Source organism: Cavia porcellus, unplaced genomic scaffold (genome assembly GCF_034190915.1).
Source record: "Cavia porcellus strain 051 isolate PalLab524CR breed Dunkin Hartley unplaced genomic scaffold, mCavPor4.1 scaffold_30, whole genome shotgun sequence".
NCBI lineage: Eukaryota > Metazoa > Chordata > Mammalia > Rodentia > Caviidae > Cavia > Cavia porcellus.
In genome coordinates, this window is record NW_026947513.1 from 3,790,363 (window position 1) to 3,812,970 (window position 22,608).

At 37.0% G+C, this 22,608-nt stretch overlaps 1 protein-coding gene across 5 annotated transcripts in view; it reads right to left on the minus strand.

The window, feature by feature from the left end:
- Positions 1 to 22,608, minus strand: part of Kcnip4 (potassium voltage-gated channel interacting protein 4) — a 1,100,013-nt gene that overhangs the window by 497,855 nt on the left and 579,550 nt on the right. The window contains exon 1 of one of the 5 annotated variants that reach the window (XM_063240455.1): positions 19,530 to 19,714. The exons of the other annotated variants lie outside the window; for them this stretch is intronic. Coding sequence (XP_063096525.1) covers positions 19,530 to 19,629 — 100 coding nt within the window. The 5' untranslated portion in view covers positions 19,630 to 19,714. Of the gene's footprint in view, positions 1 to 19,529; positions 19,715 to 22,608 lie in introns of those variants that run through there. 5 annotated transcript variants of the gene reach the window in all.

Here is a 22,608-nt window from a genome sequence, read left to right on the forward strand (position 1 = left end):
ATGGTATGAACAGTTATTTTGGAGAAAACAAGACATCATAATAGCTAATGCTGATTTAATATCATCTTGTTTTGAAGTCCCATCAAGCTTTTGTTCTTCTGTCTCCATTGGTCTTATTGGATTTTATTATATGTGATAATATAAACAAAAACTTTTATAGAAAAGGAGATAATATAGAAACCATTGTTGGTTTTCTTTCAATTGTTTCTAAATACCATGTAATACTGTCATTCTCTTGAATGGTTTCACATTGTCTTGATATGTTTGATGCTACAGTATACGAAGTTATACTCAAATATTTCAAGGAAAGAGATACTATGGTAACTACTTTTAGGTCGGGATATTTTGTGGTGAAACACTATGTTGAGTAAATTGTTATGTTCTGACCTGTGCTGTTTTGTTGTTATGTCTTCTTTTATCTCAATCTCTTTTTTAATTATTTATTTTTTATTTTTATCTTTTTAATTAAGGTAAAAATAAATAAAAATAGCAGGATAAACTGAGTTTTTGTTGGATCTTTGAACAGAACTGTTTGCCGTCTCACTGTTTGAATGTCCACTTTGTATGCTTTAATTTTGTAACTTGAACAACTATTTCTAAGATGACAATATGTAATCTATTAACTGGTGATTTCCTGTTTATTTTTTTTAAATTATGTGTTACTTGTATCCTTTTTCCTGTTTTTTTTCTCCTTAAATAAAATTTAAAAAAAAGAAAATTCTATTTAGTGAAAGTTAAGTATAATAAATTATGTAAAAGTGAGAGGATATTCTTATACTGCCTGCTATGATATAACCTTTGTATTTAACTTAAAAAAGTGACAATCCTCAACACATCAGCTACCAACTCGAAGAACAATCATAAAAACCACAAAAGTTAGAAACAGGAGTATCATCCTTTGCTCACTTTACTTTTTAATTTTTCTGGTACTGGGGATCAAACTCACAACTGCCTGCTTGCAAGGCATGTGCTTATGCTGCTGAGCTAAATCCCCAGCCCCAGCCTTTGCTCACTTTAGACAGGCTATCATGAGAGGCGCTACTCATTTTGAGGACATTATTTCAGAGAGAAAATGAAGTGAGACCACATATTATCAGTTGTTTTAGTCCAAAAGTCCTGAGTGCAGGGGCTTCCCAGGACACTTGGCTTTTGGGGAGAGCTCTGATGGGACACTAGGAAGATGTAATAAAGTGATACAGAAAGGGAAAGGGGATGGGATCTATCAAGGGAAGTATTATGGAATCTCTGAAGGATAACGGAAGAGTTGGAGCTATCTGTTTTGAAGCAAGAAAATTAGACTTCATTATACCTGTCCTAGTTGCTCTGTGTGTGTATGAGTGTGTGTGTGTGTGTGTGTGTGTGTGTGTGTGTGTGTGTGTTCGTGTGTTTTTCAGACACTTTACCAAGGGTAACCCTTCAGAGGAAGTAACTGCTGGGAGTCTTAATGAGAACCCACTAATCATTTTGGGGTGGTCCCATCCACAGCGGGGGCGGGGGGGAATTCCAAGTTATTTGGGCTGGCAGCAAATGTATCTGTATAGTTCTTGGCCCAACACTCCTAATCAATAAGGAAAATTCCTAAGATTCCAACTTCAGTAGTTCTGAAGGCTATATCTGTGTTTTTCACACCCTAACATCTTTCCTGTGTAGCATATTTTGTTGTATTTTTCCCTTACACAAACACACACACACATACACATTCACACACTCTTATGGCTCAGTTTGATGAATTGGCATCTATCTAAAATTAAATATTAATTCAAACTAGGATAACAAACTTATTTGAGATTCTTCTTTCATTTTACTTTTAATGAAAGATAAAAATAAGTTTAATTACATGTATTATTTAAATAGTGTCTGAGAAACTTGGAAATTGCTTGAAAACAGTTTACTTCTTCCAACATTTTAAATATTGCCATCTAAATCTTACTTGGCTTATCATATTCACAATCTTCAAGAAGAAATATTTGCTCAGCATCACAAGCCAGTGTCCAAATAAAAACCCACTCTACACAGGGCAGTGTGAACTTCTGTGGAATTACTGCACGGCCCTCATTCTCTTTTTATCAGATACAAAGCCATAAAGAGAAGCACACTTTGATGTGAGGAAGCAGTTGATGAGCCAACTGTCTATTGAGGGAAAACAGTGTCAACGTATAATCTAAATGGCAAGGAAACAAATAAAAAGCAAAGCATGGCACGATGCCTACCACTGAGCACTGCATAATGGAGCTGCTAGCTTTGTTTGGCATGAGTTATTGCAATAATACAAAGACTGACACTGTCTCCAAATGAAAATTGCTCACCACTGCCCCTGGAGCCTGTGCATTCATTTGCAATTTTCCCCCAGTTCAGCCTCCTTTCCATGGAAATGTGGAGATGCTGAGGCCTTTCCATGCCCTCCCCTCTCCTTGCATGCTTCTTTTTCTTCATATCTCTCTCCTGCTCATTTTGAAAGCTAGCCTCATAGCTCTCAACTTTACAGTAAGGTTCTAAGAGGTCAGAATATTCAGAGCAAAATCAATGTTTGATAAGATGATTGTATGCATACATTTCATATAGAAGGTAAAATATTACTCTAACTACTTGTCTGGGATAAAGCCACCATGCCCTGTTACTGTGGCACAGTAACTGGTTGAGCATGTGAAAATTAGAATAACTATAGTACATACTTGATAGAGGACACCCCAAACTTTAAGCTACAGAAATGACAAAATGAGGAAATCAGGTTTTGGGAAACAGGCAAACCTAAGACTGAAAGCAAGTCCTGAAAGTGTAAAAAAGAGAGGGAAAAAAAGTGCTCTAAAGGATACAACTGCAAGTGTGTTTAGGGGTGTTAAATAGCTGACCATATTAATGTTTTTGGTTGGATCATTGAACACAACTGTTTGCAGTGTCACTGTTTGAATGTCCACTTTGTATGCTTTGATACTGTGACTTGAGCAACTATCTCTAAGATGATAATGTGTAATCTATTAACTGGTGATTTCTTACTATGTTTTTTTTTTTTTTTTTTGTAGTTCTGTATTACTTGTACCCTTACACCACTTTGTTTTGTTTTGTTTTTTCTCTTTTTCCTCTTAAATAAAATTAAAAAAAAAAAAAAGAGTTTCCTCTAAAGAAGGAACGGTTCACAGACTAAGGCATCTTTTATCCTGTTCTTAAATAACAGCCAGAAATATTTCTCTTCTCATCAATGAGAAATCTGCCACACAGACCCTGGGGATTCTTGGTGTCTTCAAAACCATCTCTGTAAATTTCTTCCCATTCATTGGAGAAAGAGGAAAGGAGACAATGTTTGTGACATATGTTGATGCTTTTCATCAATTATTTAATTTTTACAATTAGTAGTATCTTTGTTTTGCTGATAAAAGTTCTCATACTTAGAGCAATTAGCCATAAAACCAACAAATAAAAAAGAAAAGAATAAACAGATTAACCAAGGGACAGAGCTTGGAATGAATGCCGGGTCTTTGGATTCTTTGCCTATATTACTTCTCCTTTTGCTGCCACCTAAGGCTCCGTACACCATCTCCCAAAAGTGTTCTGCAAGAGGCCAATAGGTGGCCAACATTGCTTAGGATTAAATAAAAGCAGGCTGGTTTTGTTTTAGCAAGAACTTCGATATTTTTAGTATGCTCTAGTGAGATGCATTGTGATTCCAAAAACGGGTCTATAATAGAATGCGTTTAAAACTCCATGACCATAGAGGCTTTGCCCTTTGCAAACACTGCCTAACCTTTGAATTCTCCTGAAAACATTTTAGAAACCCACATTGCTCTGCTGATTCGCTACAATATGACAGAAGAGAGGCATGAGGGCACAAAGGTTTCTATTTTAACTTCACAGATTTTGTATTTCCTGCAAGTTTACTAGTTTGCAATAATTTGGGAAATAAAATAGATGTCAGTGACATGCGCCAATACAATGTGATGTACATTCCCATTTGAATGTGTTTGTGGTATATGAAAAGAAATATGTACTAACCAAGGCTCTGTATCTATCATAATTAGTATATAAAGACAAAATGAGAATGCATTCACATGGTATCTTGAACATTGTAATAATAAAGCAATAAATAGTTCCGTAGAGCCAGCAATGCTCTGAGCACACAATACATATTAAATTATTGAAGCATCATAGCCATCCCCTGAAACAAATGTCATTATCTCCATTTGACACAAGAGGAACCTGGGCACAGCTAAGTTAGTTCACTTCTCCAAAGCCTTCACAGTGACTTGCACAAGGAAGTGAGTGGCAAAGCCTGGTACTGACTGGTTTTCTATTGAATTCCACACTGCTAGTGACTGATTTCAATCTGTATTGCAAGAATTTAGAAGTCTTGGCAAGAGAAGGCTTCTGCAGTCTATGTAAAGAGTAAGAGGAGACATCAGTTTTCCTGCCTTATCTTTCCATACCCATCTTCCTTTTCATAATGCTTTCATTGTTGTGAAAGTAGCAATACATTAAAAAAATTTAGAAGTAAAATATAAGGTTTCATTTAGAAATATAAAAGTATTTTAATTTATGGGCAATTTTTTAATGTTGTTTGCTTAGAATCATTTTTATTTGCTTAGATTTGTTATTTGCTTAGAATCATTTGATAAATATTTACTAAGCATGAGTTAGATATTATTTCTTCCTGGAAAAAATAATTAGGGTTTATTTAAGCAAGAATGATGCTTGCACATCAAAGCAGGGAAAGGGTCCGTTTTGACTCAGGAACAGCTTTGCCTGAAGTCTTTCTTGTTCTAAAGATATGACCAGCTCCGGGCTGTGAACTCCACACTGATTCAGCACGGCTTCCTCCACGGGAGACAAGTGTATCTATGAATACTTTGTTATCTGTAAAGTTTTAAAGGTATGTGCCTAGGTTAGTGATGGCAAACCTTTTTGAGCTTTCAGTGACAACAAACAGCCCACCGTGGCATCTGTACCATAGGTTTGCTACCACTGGTCTACGCTATAAGGCAAAATTCTGCACAAATAAATGGAGAGAATAAAGCTAAACTAGAAGCCACTATCACTATTATCCAAAAGAGGAAGAATAAAAGTTTGGAGTAAGAACTCATACTAGATTTTGAAAGCTACTCATTAGTACTTATTAAAACAAATAAGAGTAAAGTTTTACACAATGCTGAATTTAAACAAGACATTGTAGGTGTTTTGTTTTAATTTTCTTTTCCCTGAAAAATCTCATGAGAACAATACTATTTTCCTTGTACTGATGAGGAAATTGAGGTACAGAAGGATAAACTGAGCCTCCTTAAGTTCAGGTGACCAATGAAGAGTGAGAGCTCTTGACTTCTGCCAGTGTCCTTGGTCAGCGTCACCTGGGTGGTCTCTGTGTGCTGAGGCACCTGAGCCCTCACCTGAGCCCTCACCTGAGCCCTCACCTGACCCCACACAGGCATCAGCTCCTCACTCTTCAGGACAGCGCTGCACATTGAATCTTCTATGAGCTTGCTGACTAAGGAAATTAAGATTGAACAAACAGCTAAGACTGGAAGGAAACACAACTATTTGAAACCAAGGCTACGTACTTTCTCTGATGTTAACATATGGAGCAACTAATTTTTTTTTTTTTTTTTTTTTTGTCTTTTTTCCTTTTTATCTGTACCAGGGATCGAACTCACGACTGCCCGCTTGCAAGGCAGGCGCTTATGCCGCTGAGCTAAATCCCCAGATTTAAATTCTTGGAAAGTACTCCTCAGATTTTATTTAGTTAGGATTCTTAGTTCATCCCACAGAGCCTAACGTAAGATTATTTGTGACTATAAATTATGCCCCCTTTCAATTGAGATCACGTCAGTGAGATCTTTTCTCTCATTAATAAAAACTCCAAACCTAGCAATTAAAAGACAAAATTATGTGGGTCATATCTATGGCTAAGTTTCATAACGTTCTTTTGAAGGAAAAGAAAAATAACGTATGAGAAATCAAGACTCCTTGCTCGTGGACATCTAATGGAATCATTGCGTGGTTCTGACACGTTCCTGCGAAGCCTCTGTCAGCCCTGCTCTTGTAACCCCTCCCTCACTGTAAGTAATTTTCACCTAGGTTTGCGCATGAATGGTGCCCAAGCAGAGGAAAGGGAATTACTGGAGCTGAGAGCTGAGGGAAACTGAAAATTGCTTGGAAACTGCAAAAGCCCTCTGCCTCCTCTTTCCTTCCCTCGCTTTCCATACTTATCACGAACCCAGTCTAATCTTCCCTTTCAACGTAAATGAAGCCAAACACACATCAGCAGCGGAAAAGGGATTCTTCCTAAGAGTTTTAAAACTAGAACTCCTCATCGAATGTGCAGAAAATGAGCTCTTCTTTTAGGGAAATGGTGCTCATAGGCAAAACGTCAATTTCTAAGAGGACCCTAGATAATTTCCTTCACACAAGAATATTTCCAGGGACAGCTCTTTTTCAACTATGCTAGGGATAGAGACAGTGTGACTTGAAATTTTAAAAAATGGCTACAATGTATAAAAATCTAGTTTTACTTCCAAGATTAAAAAGAAACACAGAATTCTGCAATTTTAAATAAGTTCTCTGGACAAAACAAAAACTGCTTTTCATTTTAAACTGATGTTACTATATTCCAAAGGGTACTGCTTTTTTATTCTTTTGGTAAAAGGTGTTTCATATTAAGATTAAATTCCTGTTGAAATTAACCTCTAAAATGATAAATAAACACATACAAAACTGGACATGTTTAATGAAGTAATAGAATATTAGTGTTCAGCACCCTCATCCTACATGTATATATATTTTAAATGACATAGTTAATTCACAATATTGTTATGAAATTTGCTTCATTTACTTTAAGAAACTTGTTCTGACTATGTAGTTAGCAAAGTCTCATGGGATTTATGGTTATGTAGCTGAGAGAAATGTGTCAGCAAGTGGAGGATTCTGGTCTAATCTGAATGAATTCAGAATTCGGACACAATCAAGTGAGATGACACTCATCAGGTGAAGAAGGGGCCATGCATAGAAAGAGCCCAGGTCTGTGACAGGAGAGGCAGCCAAGGGCTCATAGGTTATGACAGAGCCACTTAAGAGATAAGAAAGTAAGGTGTGGCCAGGTGAGCAAACGCCAGGAGGAGGTAAGAACACTTCCTTGTCTTGTTAGCTGCCAGAGGTCGAAACTAGTAAATCTCACTGCTTTGCGTAAATTAAACATGGATTCTTCCAAGACAGTGGCCTCTGAAATAAATCCAGTTGCAGTTTTACAGAAAAAAAAAATAGAAGATCACAATAATTTTCTAGACATCAATATAGCTAGAGCAACTACCACAGTCAAGATATTTTCCTAACAAGGGAACAAGGTTTCACCTCAACTCATTTTAGCTTTATTCTCTAGACCATGATCTTTTACATGAGGCCCCTTTTCTCCCTCTGTATTTGTTTTGCACATGATTTATGCACATCCATGTCTCAAGGAATCCTTGCAAATCTTGACACAAAATAATTGGAATTCCTCAATAAGTTGAATGTGCACTATCTGAGAACTCTCATGGCGTATGCTATCGAAGTACGTATGACCCAGGTGTGGTGGTGTGAGCCTGTCATCCCAGCACTGAGGAGGTTGAGGCAGGAGAATAGCTACGAGTTTGAGCCAGCTTGGGGTGCCTGGTGAGTTCAAAGTTAGCCTAAGCAAACAATCAAAATATGTATGTACATATGTATGTATGTATAGAATGTACAGATGTGTGCAAAGTTGAGCCTAGCACATGTTTATATGAACATGTATCTGTGTACCATTACATATGTCAAGAACATGCAAAAACATATACCTCATTGATCATAATAACCAGTAAAAACATATATTTGAAAGCAAGAAACAGAATCTATGACTACCAAATATTGAACTTTACAAAAACCAGAGATATGTAGGTAAGACAGCAACCACAAGAGAAGTGCAAATATATCACCATTTAAAAATATCCAAAGAAAAAGGTCTCATTTTTGAAACTCAATACAATCATAAAATTCCTCTCCATGTATTTTCATTTTATTTCATTTGTGAAGTCCAGTGAATATAACATTTTCTGGAGGTTATCTGTTACTTCAGGAGCAGCCTGGGGGTGTTTGCTCAAGTATTTTTACCCTCATAAATCAAGTAGTATATGGGAAACTTCTGCTGGATCCATTAAATGAGCAATTGTGCTGTAACTTTTGTTTATGTATTCCCATTGTGGCCACACCATTGAAAAATAATGTCCTTCAATCTTTGGCTGGTGTTTCCTTACACAACTGGAATACATCATACCTATACTAGCAGCTCCATAACCCAGATCTATCTTCGCACATGCGGATGGTGGGCTAAACAGATTCCCTCTAATTTCCTGAATATTGTTCTCATTCTCCAATTTGCTACCTGATTTTTCCATTTTCTTTGGATGTATTTATACAAACATTATTATAATAACACACTGAAGAAAATATGCATTTTATGTGAGTTAAGAGTCTTCTTTTAAAACTAAAAGCACAAATCTCAAATGTGCACTCAGTATCACCTTATTGTTTTCTCTTATTTGTTCAGGGATTCACTGCTTCCTGACTCTGGGAAGTCTAAGCTGTATTTTATTTTTCCTCAAAATATCTATTACTGTCCATGTCTCAACTACATTAGCTCTAGTCCTGCTACATATTAACGGAGAAGAAAGCAATGAAACTCAGTGTCTCAGCCTCCCGCTATGAATGTACAGCATCTATACCCGTGTTCTCTGATTTCTCTACCAGAGAATGCAGGTAAAAATGGTCTCTCCTTCAGCAGATGACAACTCTTCCACATCTACAGTGACATTAGCAGTAGCGTAGCAGTGGCATCACAATACTTAGAAAAGTACCCAGTAGGAGCCCAGTAAGTGCAAGCTCACTGAATGAATGAATGTACGAATGAATGAATATTTGTGATTATGAGTTCCATCTGTCCTGGGACAACTGCCAACAAAAACTATTCTAGAGTTTTCAACTGTAGCACAAATCTAGTTAAACATATAAAACAAATAATGTTCATCGACACCTTATTTTCTCAGTGGCTTCTCCAGTCACAAATAATCAATGATCACACCTATAGATCACATAAAAAGAACCAACCACACTGTCCATTTATCTCTATTAATCTTTGGTAACAATAATCAACTTACACATAATGGAACTGAGCCTCAAGGAGCAGTTAAATATGTTGCAAAAGGTCTGCATTTATGTGAAAGAAGAAAAATTTCTGTTTGTCTGATGAGAGAGTATATGTTCTCTACTTATCAGTCAGTCCAGGAGAGTTCCCACAGGTCCAAGTCCACTTGAACTCTAGAACCAATTCTGCAGGGAATGGGCCAATATTCCCCCTGCAGCCAGCATGGTGTGGAAATCTCCTGCTGTTTAATGATCGCATCTTCACTAGGTCAGGTTGAAGTAAGGGTGGCTGTGGAGATGGCAAAAGAGGTGTGGTGACTCCTAGTAGGAACAGAAGATTGACTCTTGTGTTTTGTATCCTCAGGCATGAATTTTAATCACTCTAGAAAAGGCAAGATCTTCCAAGTTCTCAAAGGAACAGATTTTGATTTTTTGGGATCTGAAACACATGTGGTCTAGAGGAGTGAGGTTTACACTGAAGGGTGTAGGGGGTAATTCCATGTACAAAACTTGGCAGGTTTATTAATATTTACTGAGAATGTGAATAAAATGGCCCCATGTACTTAAAAGGCTCTGCATGTTAAGACAGGGCACTTCTGCCTCTGACCTTGACATGACCTTACCTAGAAGTAAGGAACATGATGGCTGAGAATGTTTGTTCTTCAAGTGGACAAACCTAGACTTAAATCTCAGCTTGGTAACTTCTAAGGGTGCGGCATCAGGCAGGTGACCAAAACTGCACAATCATATAATCACATGATTTCTTTTTTGTTAAATCTTCAATTATAGCTGATTCCTAAAAATAGTAGCCAGCATGACTAATCCATGGAAAGTGTTGATGATGGATCTCAGCATATGATCAACTAAGTGTCCCTGAAAGCCTCTCTGGTCCTATCAGCATCAGCTGTGTGACTTCTTGAACATCAGTCCTAGAATTTCCTCCCTTGAACTCCATCCTGTGCTCATTTAATGCCTGCACTAAAACCTGTGCTCTCACATTAAGAATTTTTCTGAATTTTCATCATTGTTGACATCCAACAATGGTACTGTGAAAATAGCTTGCCACTGAACCAAAGCTGGTTTCCAACTCTTCCTAGTCAAAGGTATTTCATTGCAGTAAATGTGTTTGCTCATTTTACCAGCAACACCAGCAAGTAAAGTACCCTGTTTTTGCTGGGCACAAACTAATAAAACCAGAAAAGATAAATATGATGAAAAAAGGATCATAATATATCTTTAGATAAATAAGGAGTTAGAGTTCCTATAATTATAACTAATACAATTATTCTTACAGGGCTTTGCAAAATTTAGGTAATATAAATATGTAAAATACCTCCCTCCCAAGAATATAATTATTACTCTATCATAGATAATGTAATTATTATAATATCTATGTTACCAAATAGTATTGTGATTTCCAACAAGTCAATTAAGCTTCCCAGAGTTTCAATTTACTCATAAAATGAGGGGGCTGAACTACACTCCCCAATTCTTGATAGCTCCAAAAATCTGACGTAAGTACTATTTTCCTCATCTTAATTTGGCATATGCCCAATTTATGTAATCTTCTTTGAAACTAATATGGGAAACAGGAGGAGACACTCATGGGAAAAATCATGACTTTGTTTCTGAAATTTACATTTTCCACCTGTGTTCTGTTGTGATGTTTTCATTATGTGCTCATGTGTTCATTATGGCAGGCGTTCAAGGAATTTTATTTGACTTTCAAAATCTCTTCTCTAGAAAAGTTATATCAAGACCAGTCACATTACTTTTAAAGATACAATAGAGTAGAGTTTATATCCCAAAGTTTTGAAACAGTTAAGAAGAAGAAATAAAGTCTAGACATATTCACCCCAGGATTTAAGCAGAAGGCCAAATCCTGCTTAATGAAGAAAAATGAATTTTTGGCTTGGGCAAAGCAGCAGGGATGGTGAGTACAGGCCATTGTTTCAGATAAAGGAGTTCTGACAAGACATAATGAACGCAAATCCTAGCAAGTGTCTGGGTCAGAGCAAAGAGGTGTATGGAGGCAGGCTGCATATGGAGATTGGAGCAGGCATGTTGTACAAACGCTGATACAGGTCCTGTGAAAATGTTTTGAGCCACAGACTATAAAGATGATATCTTCATTGCTCAGTAGAATTCCAGTAAAAATAATAAAATGCAAAGACCTTGCACTGGTACCACCCAAGGGGTCCTGCAAGATACGGCCTTGGCTATGTCTGTGTTTCTCCTCCCTCTCCCTGGCCAGGTCCCCTGCTCACCCTGTGCTCACCTGCGGCTCCCAGGACACACGAAGCACACCTGGAGACACAGAACCTCGCATCATACAGTCATTCAACTTGGGAATCCTCTCTCCCAGATGCTATGTCTCACACACTCCTTTCCTTGAGGGATTTATAGGTAAAATAGCTCTTCAGAAAGTTCTCCTCAGATCACTGTATTGCAGCCTAGTTTTTCAGTTCCTTTGCAATGTTTTATACTTGTCTTTATTAGATTTAAGATTATATATTCATATATATGCCTTTGTTTATCTTTTCATCTTGCTTCTCTACCTAAATTTCACAAGAACTAGAACTGTGTTCCCTATCATGCTTACAGAAAAGTATGATATAGTATAGGAGAGATACACATATTCAGTAAATGAATTTCACTACAGTTGTTCTGCTCTTTGTGCATACTATAGCATTTATAGTTAGCACTTCAAAACTTAGCAGTTGAGCTTTAAAACACAGAGGTTTTTACTGTTTTGCTTAAAGCTGCATCTCCAGTATTTAGATCAGTAGTGGAAACCTTATTTTATTCAATGAACATGTCATTTACCATGAAAATTTCCTGTATGCTAGTTTGAAGAAAAGAAATGAAGGATTGTTCTTTAGTTATTTTAAGTAACCTGTAATGGTTGATACATCATGTCAACTTAGTAAGTTTAGAAGTTTAAGTAAAGGACCTAGCAGGGTAAACATCCTAATCCTGTGCAAAAGGAACTCAGGGAGATGGTGTGAGTGCTACATTCATCCTAGGGGGTGGTAGCCTGCTTATAATATAAGGGAGGAAAAGAGGCTTGTTCTTCCCACCTTTAACTATTGTTGTGTTTGCTGTCTACCACCATCAGTAATTGTTACCACTCTGCCATACCACCCTGCCTAATAGTCAGCTAATTATGGAGAGAAACCTCCACAAACCGTGAGCTAAATAAACCTTTTCTTCCTTACTTTTGATTGTTGGGTATTTTTTCTCAGTAACAAGAGAAAAGCAATAATAAGCATAATAACCCTCACGACCAATTTTAAGCATAATCCAATTAATCAATAACAACGTCCCCTTAAGTGCTCATTCTTCCAACAGCCTGAAATTCTACATATCATCAACTATGTTTTATTCTGAGTGACTTTGAGCTTCAAGCATAACTTTCACTACCTCAGCAAGTGGACACTAAATAGTGGCCTCTCTCCTATGATTGAAAGATGACACAAATAATTTATAATAACAGGCAGAATTCTAAGCATATAAACTCATATCAAAGCACAAAAATATCAGAGAGGGCATTCTATGGCAAATCTAATTTAAAAGCTAAGGAAAGTAAGGTCTAGGAGATTACAATTCTCACCTAAGGCCATACAGATAAGTGTGTAGTGGAACCAGAACTCAATTGCTGTTCAATCAATTACTTTGTCTTAGAATCTATGTTTTTGAGTGTTTACACCCTATAGCCTCCTGATAAAAAGTGAAGCACACAACTGATACAATCTCTCAAGCCAGTTCATCACAATGATCCCCTGGATTTACTCAAGTAATTTTTTAAAGAGTAGCCTTTAAGAGCATGGACAATACAGATGAATTTCAAACACACATATACTAGGGCCTCTGAGCAATGGTCCGTTAGGAAGCAATGAGGTAGGTAGAGGAATTCAGCTTCCAACTTTTGATAATCAGTATGATGAGCAATTAGGATAACCTTCTATGTGATTGATAAAAAATGGATAGGTAGATGACATACAGGGATAGATAGATGGGTAGACAGATCAATTAATAGATAGAACTGAACCTTTGCCTTTCAGAATATATTCACCGGGACCCTGAGTAGGTTGTCACATAGTAATGACTCTATTATAACATTTACGCAGACTAGCCACAGAGGTGGAAATCACACAGTTTGTGGCTAAGTCTTTCAGCCCAGAAGTTCTCAGATGCTGCACCTCTACTCAACGATAAACATGCCAGAAATCATTGTCACTTTCACCTGAATCTTGAAACTCCTGGACTTTAAACAGGGATATTGCAATATGGATAAGTATTTTATGGATTTGGGCAATGGTTGAAGTTTATCTTCTGAAAATAATACATTATATTTTATTTCAAAAAAATAGTTCTGATAAAAACAACTCATTTTATCTCTCTGAAACTTTTTGATTTCTGCATCTATAAAATGACTTAATTGGATGGGGTAATTTCTAAAGGACTTTTTGTTCTGCAACACATTAATGAACAGAATGTAAATGAATTACAGAAATGTCTTCTATTTTCTTCCTCTTCCTCTATTATTGTAGCTATGCTTTACCAATGCACCTATACAGAATTAGAAGCAAAAAATAAAAACTTTCAACAAAGTAAAAAAAATATTCCGTAGAAAAAAGGTTACACTGTACACGCTTTTTGTCTTATCTTATTTTGGATTATTTGCATTGGACATCCATAATGAAGACCATTTGGATCAGTAGCATTATAAAGATATTGAGAATAATCTGAATTTGTTCATTTATTACATCTTGAGTTTAAGCTAATTAGTACTCTTACTCAACTTCCAGTTCACCCCTGCAATCCTGCACATTTGCTGTGATAATTCCAAGTAATGACACATGCAACACTTTCACCTCAGTTGTGCCACAGAGATTCTCAACTAGGTCTTTGTACCTCCTTCCCTGACAGATATACTATCTGTGCTATTTCTTGCTTTAAACTTGTTGATAAACATGGGAGTACATGTTTTCTATCGGTAACTGTTCTGATCAAGGCTTGAACTCCAAATGAGGCTTGCATTATTCTCTAAGTCAGCTGTGGATGTGCTCATTTGAAAATTCTACTACAGTATGGAACATTTCACTAAATTTGCTCACAACCTACTCCATATACCTCAGACACTTTTATAAACAGTCTTCTTGTTCTATTCAAGATCTTGCCTCTTCACAGCACTATCTTATGTTAGTTTGTTTGTTTCTCCAAAATCACCAGTCCTTCTTTGTCTATTGTCAGCAACTCCATCCATGACCCCCAAACAAACTCAACAGATAGGGGGCTCAGTCCGGAAAATGAATATTTATATTTAATTTCTTGCCCTTTTTTTTTTTTACCTCAGAGTGTAATACAGTTTTGGATACTTTTAATAAATGGGTTTTATTAAACCCATTGCTGTAAACATTCTTCATTCTGAATTTAGATGAGAGTGTTTCACATGATTAAGAAAGGTTCATAGAAGGCCATTAATGGAGACATGAAGTAACACCTTTTTCCTTCACCAAATTGTTGGCCACTGTCATCATATTGCAATGTCAAGGGCATTGAAATTATGAAATAGAATAGGGAGTCTGATATCCTGATTTGTATTTCTTTTTTTTTTTTATCGGTACCAGGGATCGAACTCACGACCGCCTGCTTGCAAGGCAGGTGCTTATGCCGCTGAGCTAAATCCCCAGCCCCCCCCTTTTTAATCAGTATAAATATATCATAATTCATAGATTACATGACTTTTTTTTTCCTTTGTACCAGGGATCAAACTCACAACCTCACGCTTGCCAGGCAGGCCCTTAAGCTGCTGAGCTAAATCCCCGGCCTGATTTTGTATTTCACTTTATGACATTACTACTTAGGAAACTTGAGCCAATTCTGTAACTTGTACACAGGTCTAAACTTTTTCATATATTAAGTAATAGTTTCTACTTTAGAGGACCATAGTGAATATCAAATATACAGTAGTATATTATGCAATAGTATTTATATGCCTATACCATTCATGTGTCTATACTATGCAGTGTTATCCCATACTGGATTTAACACTTGCTTACTACACCTGTAATCTTCAGCACGGCAAAAAAATTCTGATAATTAACTTATTGTATGGCAAGAAAAGAATGGTGAGTTCCAGTCTAAAATCACATGACCAGTAAGAAGCAATGCTGTGAAAACAGTCTAGGTAAAACAATTCCAGATCCTCTAGCAGTAATCTTTGAGGATGCAGAATCCTTTGCTTCCAATAGTCCTCTTCATGCATTAATATTCTTGAAAGCTATTTACTGGGAGATGCTCCAAAAAATTCAAATGGTGAAAGTATTCCCTTAACTCCATTCCTACCTGGAATGAAACATACTACAAGTTATCTAATATTGCTGTAAATTAGTTTTTGCCTTTTAAATGTTACAATTTAGCAAAGTTTTTTAACATTCCAATTATACAACTTTGGCATCTCATTGTATTTAGGGAAGCAAGATGCTAAAAATATTTTTAAAACACTTGATTGTATGAACAGTAGCCCGGCCCGTCACAACCAATCTTTTGGTCCCCGGGAAGCATCATGGTGTGGACACGCAGTAGGGACTGTTCTCGCATTGGTTCACCTTAGGGGTGACTCATGAACCTTCACACTTCTGTCAATGGCATGAAAAAACTAAAATTTTGAGTCCTAAAAGATCTTTTCCTATACGATTGATACCTTGTTTAGATCTGTGAAGGATTCTTTTATTATAGTATTGTATTTTCTAGATCAATGAGATAATGCATAAATGAAATGCAGTATCAATGCATAAATGAAAAGCATCATTTGAAAATTAGATATAATCAACATATATTTCTTTTTGTAGAAGAAAGTTACCAATAATTGTCATTTTTTCAAGTCATTTCTTCATACGTTTTTGAAAAACTTTACTTTTTTCTTAGATTGGTGGAAGGATGGGTCGTTATTCAGTAACTGCTTCACCATAATTTGGTATATATTTGAATGAAGAGCAGATGTTTTAATAGCCCAGTGTTGCATACAAAAATGATGAAATAGCCTCACTGTTAAGGTTTGGATTGAATTTCTCTCTAGGTTTTGTTAACAGCAAGTCATTTTTATTTTTATAGCTGGAAAAGAGGCAATTTGTTTTTGTGAGGTTTGAGGCATCTTCCTATCTGTTATAGCATCGAAGCATCCAAAACCACTCAATAAGTTGAAAGAGCCCATGAATTCAAAACACTGGCCACTGACATATCATATAATCCTCAAAACTTTGATCAGGCTCAGTGCTGTTAATTGTCTTCATTCTGACATGATATTAAAATTATTTTTCTCTAAAAATATCTTCTAAATTTTAATTAAATTACAAAAATACAACTGATGATAGTGATAGATGATAATACGATGTATTTCTCTGTTACTGGAACTTTGTATAAAGTTTTGAGAAACTATATTACAAGAATGCCTGAAATAGCAACTCCAAATGTCAAATTTTAGAGCAAAAGGACCAACTCTATTCTCTTGAAATACAATGAACATTTCCTGGAGGTCTGATGAGTTAACCCACCATAGAAGGGAGTGTTCAGTCTAACAGTTTCACTGTGTGTCCATTCTGAAGTAGGCCATTGTTAGCTATTTCATGAAAAAGAATCTGGGCTCCATAAATTATCACACTTCAATTTCCTGGTAGACTCATAGAACTTATGAAATGGAAAGTTCCATGAACATCATTCAGTATAGTTTTTTTCTATTTATTTATATACATAACACATAGTTTGAAACCGGTCTCAGGATGCCCAAGAACCCAATCCCCAATCCAAGAATGGAAACTCAAAGCACTCAAATATATGCAAATACAAACAATTCACACTTCCACATTACCAATTTATTTCAAAGTACATTTATTCTATACATAATAAAAGCAAGACAATAACTTAACCCTGTAAATATTTATATGTCCTTCAGAAAGTAACACGATGCATGCATAATATGAAGAGCACTACATTCTGAATGATGCTTACACTGTAAAATGAACACTGTAAAACGAAATTGACCTGGAAAGGTTTAATCACTTAAAAAATACATCCTAAATCACCTCCACAAGGCTTTAACTTAGGTTAAACTAATCTATTTAATACTCAAATTTCAGATCAAGGTCACTTGATCACAGAGAAATAAGCAAAGTAAAAGTGAAAGAAATTATTATGTCTCCAATAACTAAAATGGTGGAAAAAAACCTTCTAAGTGAAAGATATGTCTGAATGCAATGAGCATCAGTGTTTGTTTTCCTTCAGAAAGTTTCAAAAAATCTACAAAAATGTTATTTTGATCTTAAATATTGTTTATCCTTTTCATTAATTAAAATCACTTTAAAGTGTACACATAAACTATGACCAGTGAGACATACCCATCTACTCACTTATACCTCCAGCAAGCAAAAAGTAAAACCAAGTTAAATCTTGTTTTGAAGTTTTTTGGCTCTTAATTCACTTTGGGATAAGTTTCATGTAGACTTCACGATCAAAAATCACGATTGCTTTTTGTGTCTGCCAACTTTTACACACAAAGGATAATTCCTCCTTGATGGAGTTATGAGCATTGTGCTATTTAAAATATATCCCTAAATAATACTGTAAGTAAAGTATGGATTTAAAGTTTATGAGAGAACATATTTTGTTCATAGAATAAGTACATTACCTGCAAATATCTAATATTGTAAAATATTAAAAAACATGAAAGAAACCATTTATACAAATCGATACAGCTTTGAATATAAGTAAGAAGACAATGTAAAAATAATTTCATAAGGGTTATCAGCCCCTCCATGAAAGCAATACATGTTTTCATTTGAGAGAGTAAATATTTATCCTCCTGAAACAAGAGAGAGCAATACTATAGTAGATAGCAGCACAAAATCCAGAGCAAATGCTACAACGTAAGAGTTTAAAGAAGGACAATGCATCTTTCATGAAATAATGAAATAAGATAGACAAGTCTCACAACAGAGCCAGGAAGTCTGATAGTGCTCCAAACAGCTGGAAATCTCTGGAAGAGGATAAAACCCAGCACATTGAAATGGGAGGTCCTAAGCAGATAGGTCAGGTAAAACAACAACACTCAGTGGGAAACAGAAGCCAAACCAAGTTCCTGGCTTCGTAACAACATACAAGATAAAGTGAATTTTAAAGAGCAGTGGTCATTTATATAATTTAGAATTTAGCATGTTTTTAAGATTGCAAAGCAAATGTTTCCCCCAGAGAGGGCTGCAAAATGCACTCTGCAAACTCCTTTCAAATCCTTTCCACTAGCACTGCTTCACAACACCACCTTCCCCTCCTCCCAAAGAGTTGTAATGTAGGTTTCTGCTAACCTACATCAGAGTGACACACTTACTTCAATTTCATATTTGCTGTTTGTAAAAACAGTCTTTTTTATGTCACACTGTGGCAGCCATTCTCTAGAGAACTGGCTGGATTAGTTGTGGATGTAAATACAACACTGATGTGTATTTCATGTTTACTCATAAAAAATATCAAAACATAACTATGTCAAACATCATCTAGAGATAATTGGGAAAATTTCACTGCCAACTTTAGAGATACAATAGCTGGCTGAATGCAAATATACTGTCAGAAGTGTTTTGACTAGTCAATAAAATAGTCTAAATTTACTCCATTTCTCAGAGAAATATCACTTCAGGGAATGATATAAGCAAGTGCACACTTTATTTTTTGAAAGCACAGACTATTGTCAAGAACAGGAGAATGAGCCTGTAATGAGCATAAACAGCAACATCTCAAACAATTAACTATTTGGACTCTACATTAAACTTTTTCTATCATATGAGTCTAAGACTTTTGAATCTTAGACTCTCTGAAAGAACGTAAAATAGGCAATAGTATAAACACTTCTAGAGATCTGGTGAAAAGGTTGTCATTCTTGGACTTCATCAGTCTTAAACCTTAAGAAACTGTAAATGTGTAGGCATTATTATTTGATCAATGCATTTGCGGCAAGAAACAAGTGCACCTCACAGCACACAAATAAAAATTCCTGATTAAATAAAAAGGGACATCCAAAACAAAAATCCAACATCCATATTTAGAATAAATGTTTTCCATACCAGCAGACATACCCACTGTAAACATTTAATTTCCTCAGCTTTGGTTCTAACACTTTGATCTCAAGTGTTTCCACAGTTTAAATGTTCTTTTGCTGTGAAAACATTACTGAAACTTGAAAAAAGTTTATTAATCTTTCTTACCCTGAGAAACCTGCCTCTTTATGCCTGCATCCCGAGTCACATTTCTCTGAGCTCCTTTCAGGTGCCCCTTACATTCACTTAAAGAAAATTTTTATTGCAAAACAGAGAATTGTTAGAAGTCACTAAAAAGCACTCCCTTACCTTCTAAACCTGCTTCAATCAGCCCAAACTGTTCCAATAATTTAACAAAAAGCACAATGACGATCAGAACTGCTATCATTTCAAGCCCTTCCAAGTTCATGGTCGGCTAGGTCATGGTCCGACCACAGCCACTGAGAAGTGCTGCTCTCTCTGCCTGGCTTTTCTTGTAAAGCCATTAAACTACATTAAGAAGGCTACTGCTGAAGAAAGGGAGGAGGAGGAGGAGGAGGAAGAGGAGGAGAGTGAGAGAGGAGAGAGAGAGAGAGAGAGAGAAAGAGAGAGAAGAGGAGAGGAAGGGGGGAGGGGGAAGAGAAAGAGAGAAGGGGGAGAGAGACAGAGAGAGAGACAGAGAGAGAGAGAGAGAGAGAGAGACAGACAGACAGACAGACAGACAGACAGACACAGAGACAAAGAGACTGAAAGCAAATGCATTCATCCTGTCTGCTGTAGCAGAGACCAGAAGTGTCAGCTGGATTAAGTCAGGCTGTCAAAATCATCAGCATCCTCGTTGTCACTCTTCCGCGGAGAGATGGCCATGCGGGGAGCAGCGCGCAGACCACTGAGGCCCGGAGGTCACCAGGCGCGTCCAGAGGACACGCGAGGCGCGGCCACGCAGGGCCCGGGACTTCGCGCGCGTCGCCGCCCGCCAGTGGCTTTGTCGGGGTCAGTTGCCGTGGCAACGCAGAAACTAACGGAGGCTGGACTGGTTAAGAACCGGGACCCGCCGCCCAGGCAGCTTCAAACACCAGCACGAACCGGAAACGCCCAGGCTGGGGTTTGCTTTGTGCTCTTTCAGAAACCTCCTGGACTAGTTAGGGAATCTGGAGAGAAAGTGGCTCGGGAAACTGTTCATTTTGACTTTCACCATTTCAGTGGGTTCTTAGCCTGAAGCTCAGGTTTTAGCCACTGTGAACCAATATTCTAGTTGAATAATAGTATAATGTTTCAAAGCAGAACAAGCTAATAAATAGTCTTAGGATTTACATAATATTTTAGTTTCACAGTTAGCTTTTTATGTTTGCTCATTACCCTAACATTAACACGCATATATTTTCAATGCATAATTCACATGCAATTTTTTTTTTTTTACATACTGGATTAAGGATATTAAGAACCAGGAAATGCTTGAGAGGGCAATAAAAACTTGCTGGGAGTTTGTATCTTTATCTTGCATAACATTTTTTTTCCTTCCTAACACTACCCAAGTATCATAGGTCAGACCTACAAGGAAACACTGGACTGACAACCAAAACCAAACAACAAAAACAAAACCAAACAATGAGCCACAATGGTAAACAACAATAAAACAACACAACAAAATGACAGTAATAACAACAAAAACCAAGAACACACAAGAGAGCTAGAAAAGCATTTCAGGAAGCCAATTCCTTTCTCCTGTTTCACAAAGGGGACAAAAGACAGCCAGAGCTCAGACAGTGGAAGAATAGCAGGGGCCCAGAAGGCATTCACTTGTGGTTGGCTTTGAGGCTCTTTAATGGCTCAGAATGCAGATGCAAGGATCAGGCCACCAGGATTCCCACTAGTTGTGTGATCTTAGGTATGTTACTTCTTATCTCCACGTCTGCACGTCCTTATACAAAGGAGCATGTCGGTAACAGCGAGACACTGGGACTCTTGTGGGGAATAGTGAATGATACTTTTAGAACAGAGAAAACTGCTTCAATCCCTCCTGTTTCTTATTTTTATTAAAAGTGTCTGCATGCTTTATTCAAATTTTCTAGTGTTGCCGGACTTATGAATTTGAAATTCAGCCTCTTCTTCTCAATCAAACCTCCTTCTGGGACTTCCTTTTGCCTACTGAATGGAGCTCAAGTGCCCCCGCAAAGATTCTCAGTCTCCTTGTGGCCCAGTATCCACTTGAGGACTGTACCTCCATGGTCCTACTGCTGTCTACACATGGCTTAACTTCATGGCTTAACTTCTTCTGGGCTCCTTCATCTCCAAGGGTTTGTTCAAATCATCTTATCTTTTTAGAAAAAAGCAAAAACATACAAACACTTGCTTTCATAAAAAATCTCTTTACATACCATCTCCATACCAGTATTGGATTAAATAGCCTCTTTCTTGTGTCTTGGTGGTACTTTTCCCATTTATGACGCATTCTATTATAACTACTTGGGTAGTTGATCTTTCCATTGAAAAGTGAGCTTGGAGAAAGTGAAAATCATGCTTTCTGTGTTTATCTCAATGCTTATCCCATGTGTGCATACTTGATAAATGTATGGCAGAAGTATTTATTGGATAATTGATACTACTGATTAGGCAAATACCACACACCCAATGTTGAGTATTGCTTCTAGCCACTGTGATTGTAGTTACAATTAGATATATTTACAGAGGAAACTAAGCTTTAAAAGAGTTTAAGGAACAGGCCATACTGCTGGCTAATGGTAGTACCAAGATTCCAACTGTGGTTGGTTTAAATCAAAGCCCATTATTTCTTCTCATTATTCCACACAACTTTAAATGAATTAGAAATCCAAACACTGGCACAAGTACTCATTAACAAAAGGGGAAAGTTGAAACCCAAGCAATCCTGCCAAACTGTTTGGTAACATTCTAATCCATTCACCCCAGCAACATTGAAACACGAAATGTTTCCAAACTGGGAGCTAATTGAATTGATGGATATTGTCTCCTGCTCATTCACAGGATTATATTACTTAAACACATATCACCTGTGGTCTTTACAAAGCAATTTGTCTGTCTTTCTCCTAGGAAGAATGCCCCAGAGCCCTGCAGCTTGCTTCATGAGCCAGTATCACTAGTCAGGTCCTGTGTGTTCACCTGTCAGTTTGATGTCTTTGGGATGAGGAATGTAGTAGGCAGGGAGTAGAGAAAAGCACCAGAGTCAGTTTGTCTTTTCAGTCTGAACGTCACAATTAAGGATTCTCTTAGTGCTTGGTTGCTCCTCTGAGAGCCTGGCAGTTTCCTTTCCCTATATCCCTATATTCCCCACTGTCTCAGGCTTTCTACTTTTCTGGTTTCATGCATTATAATGCTTATTCTTAAGTCCCCCTGTGAATGAATGACTTCATGTAGATCTTGGCTCCAAATT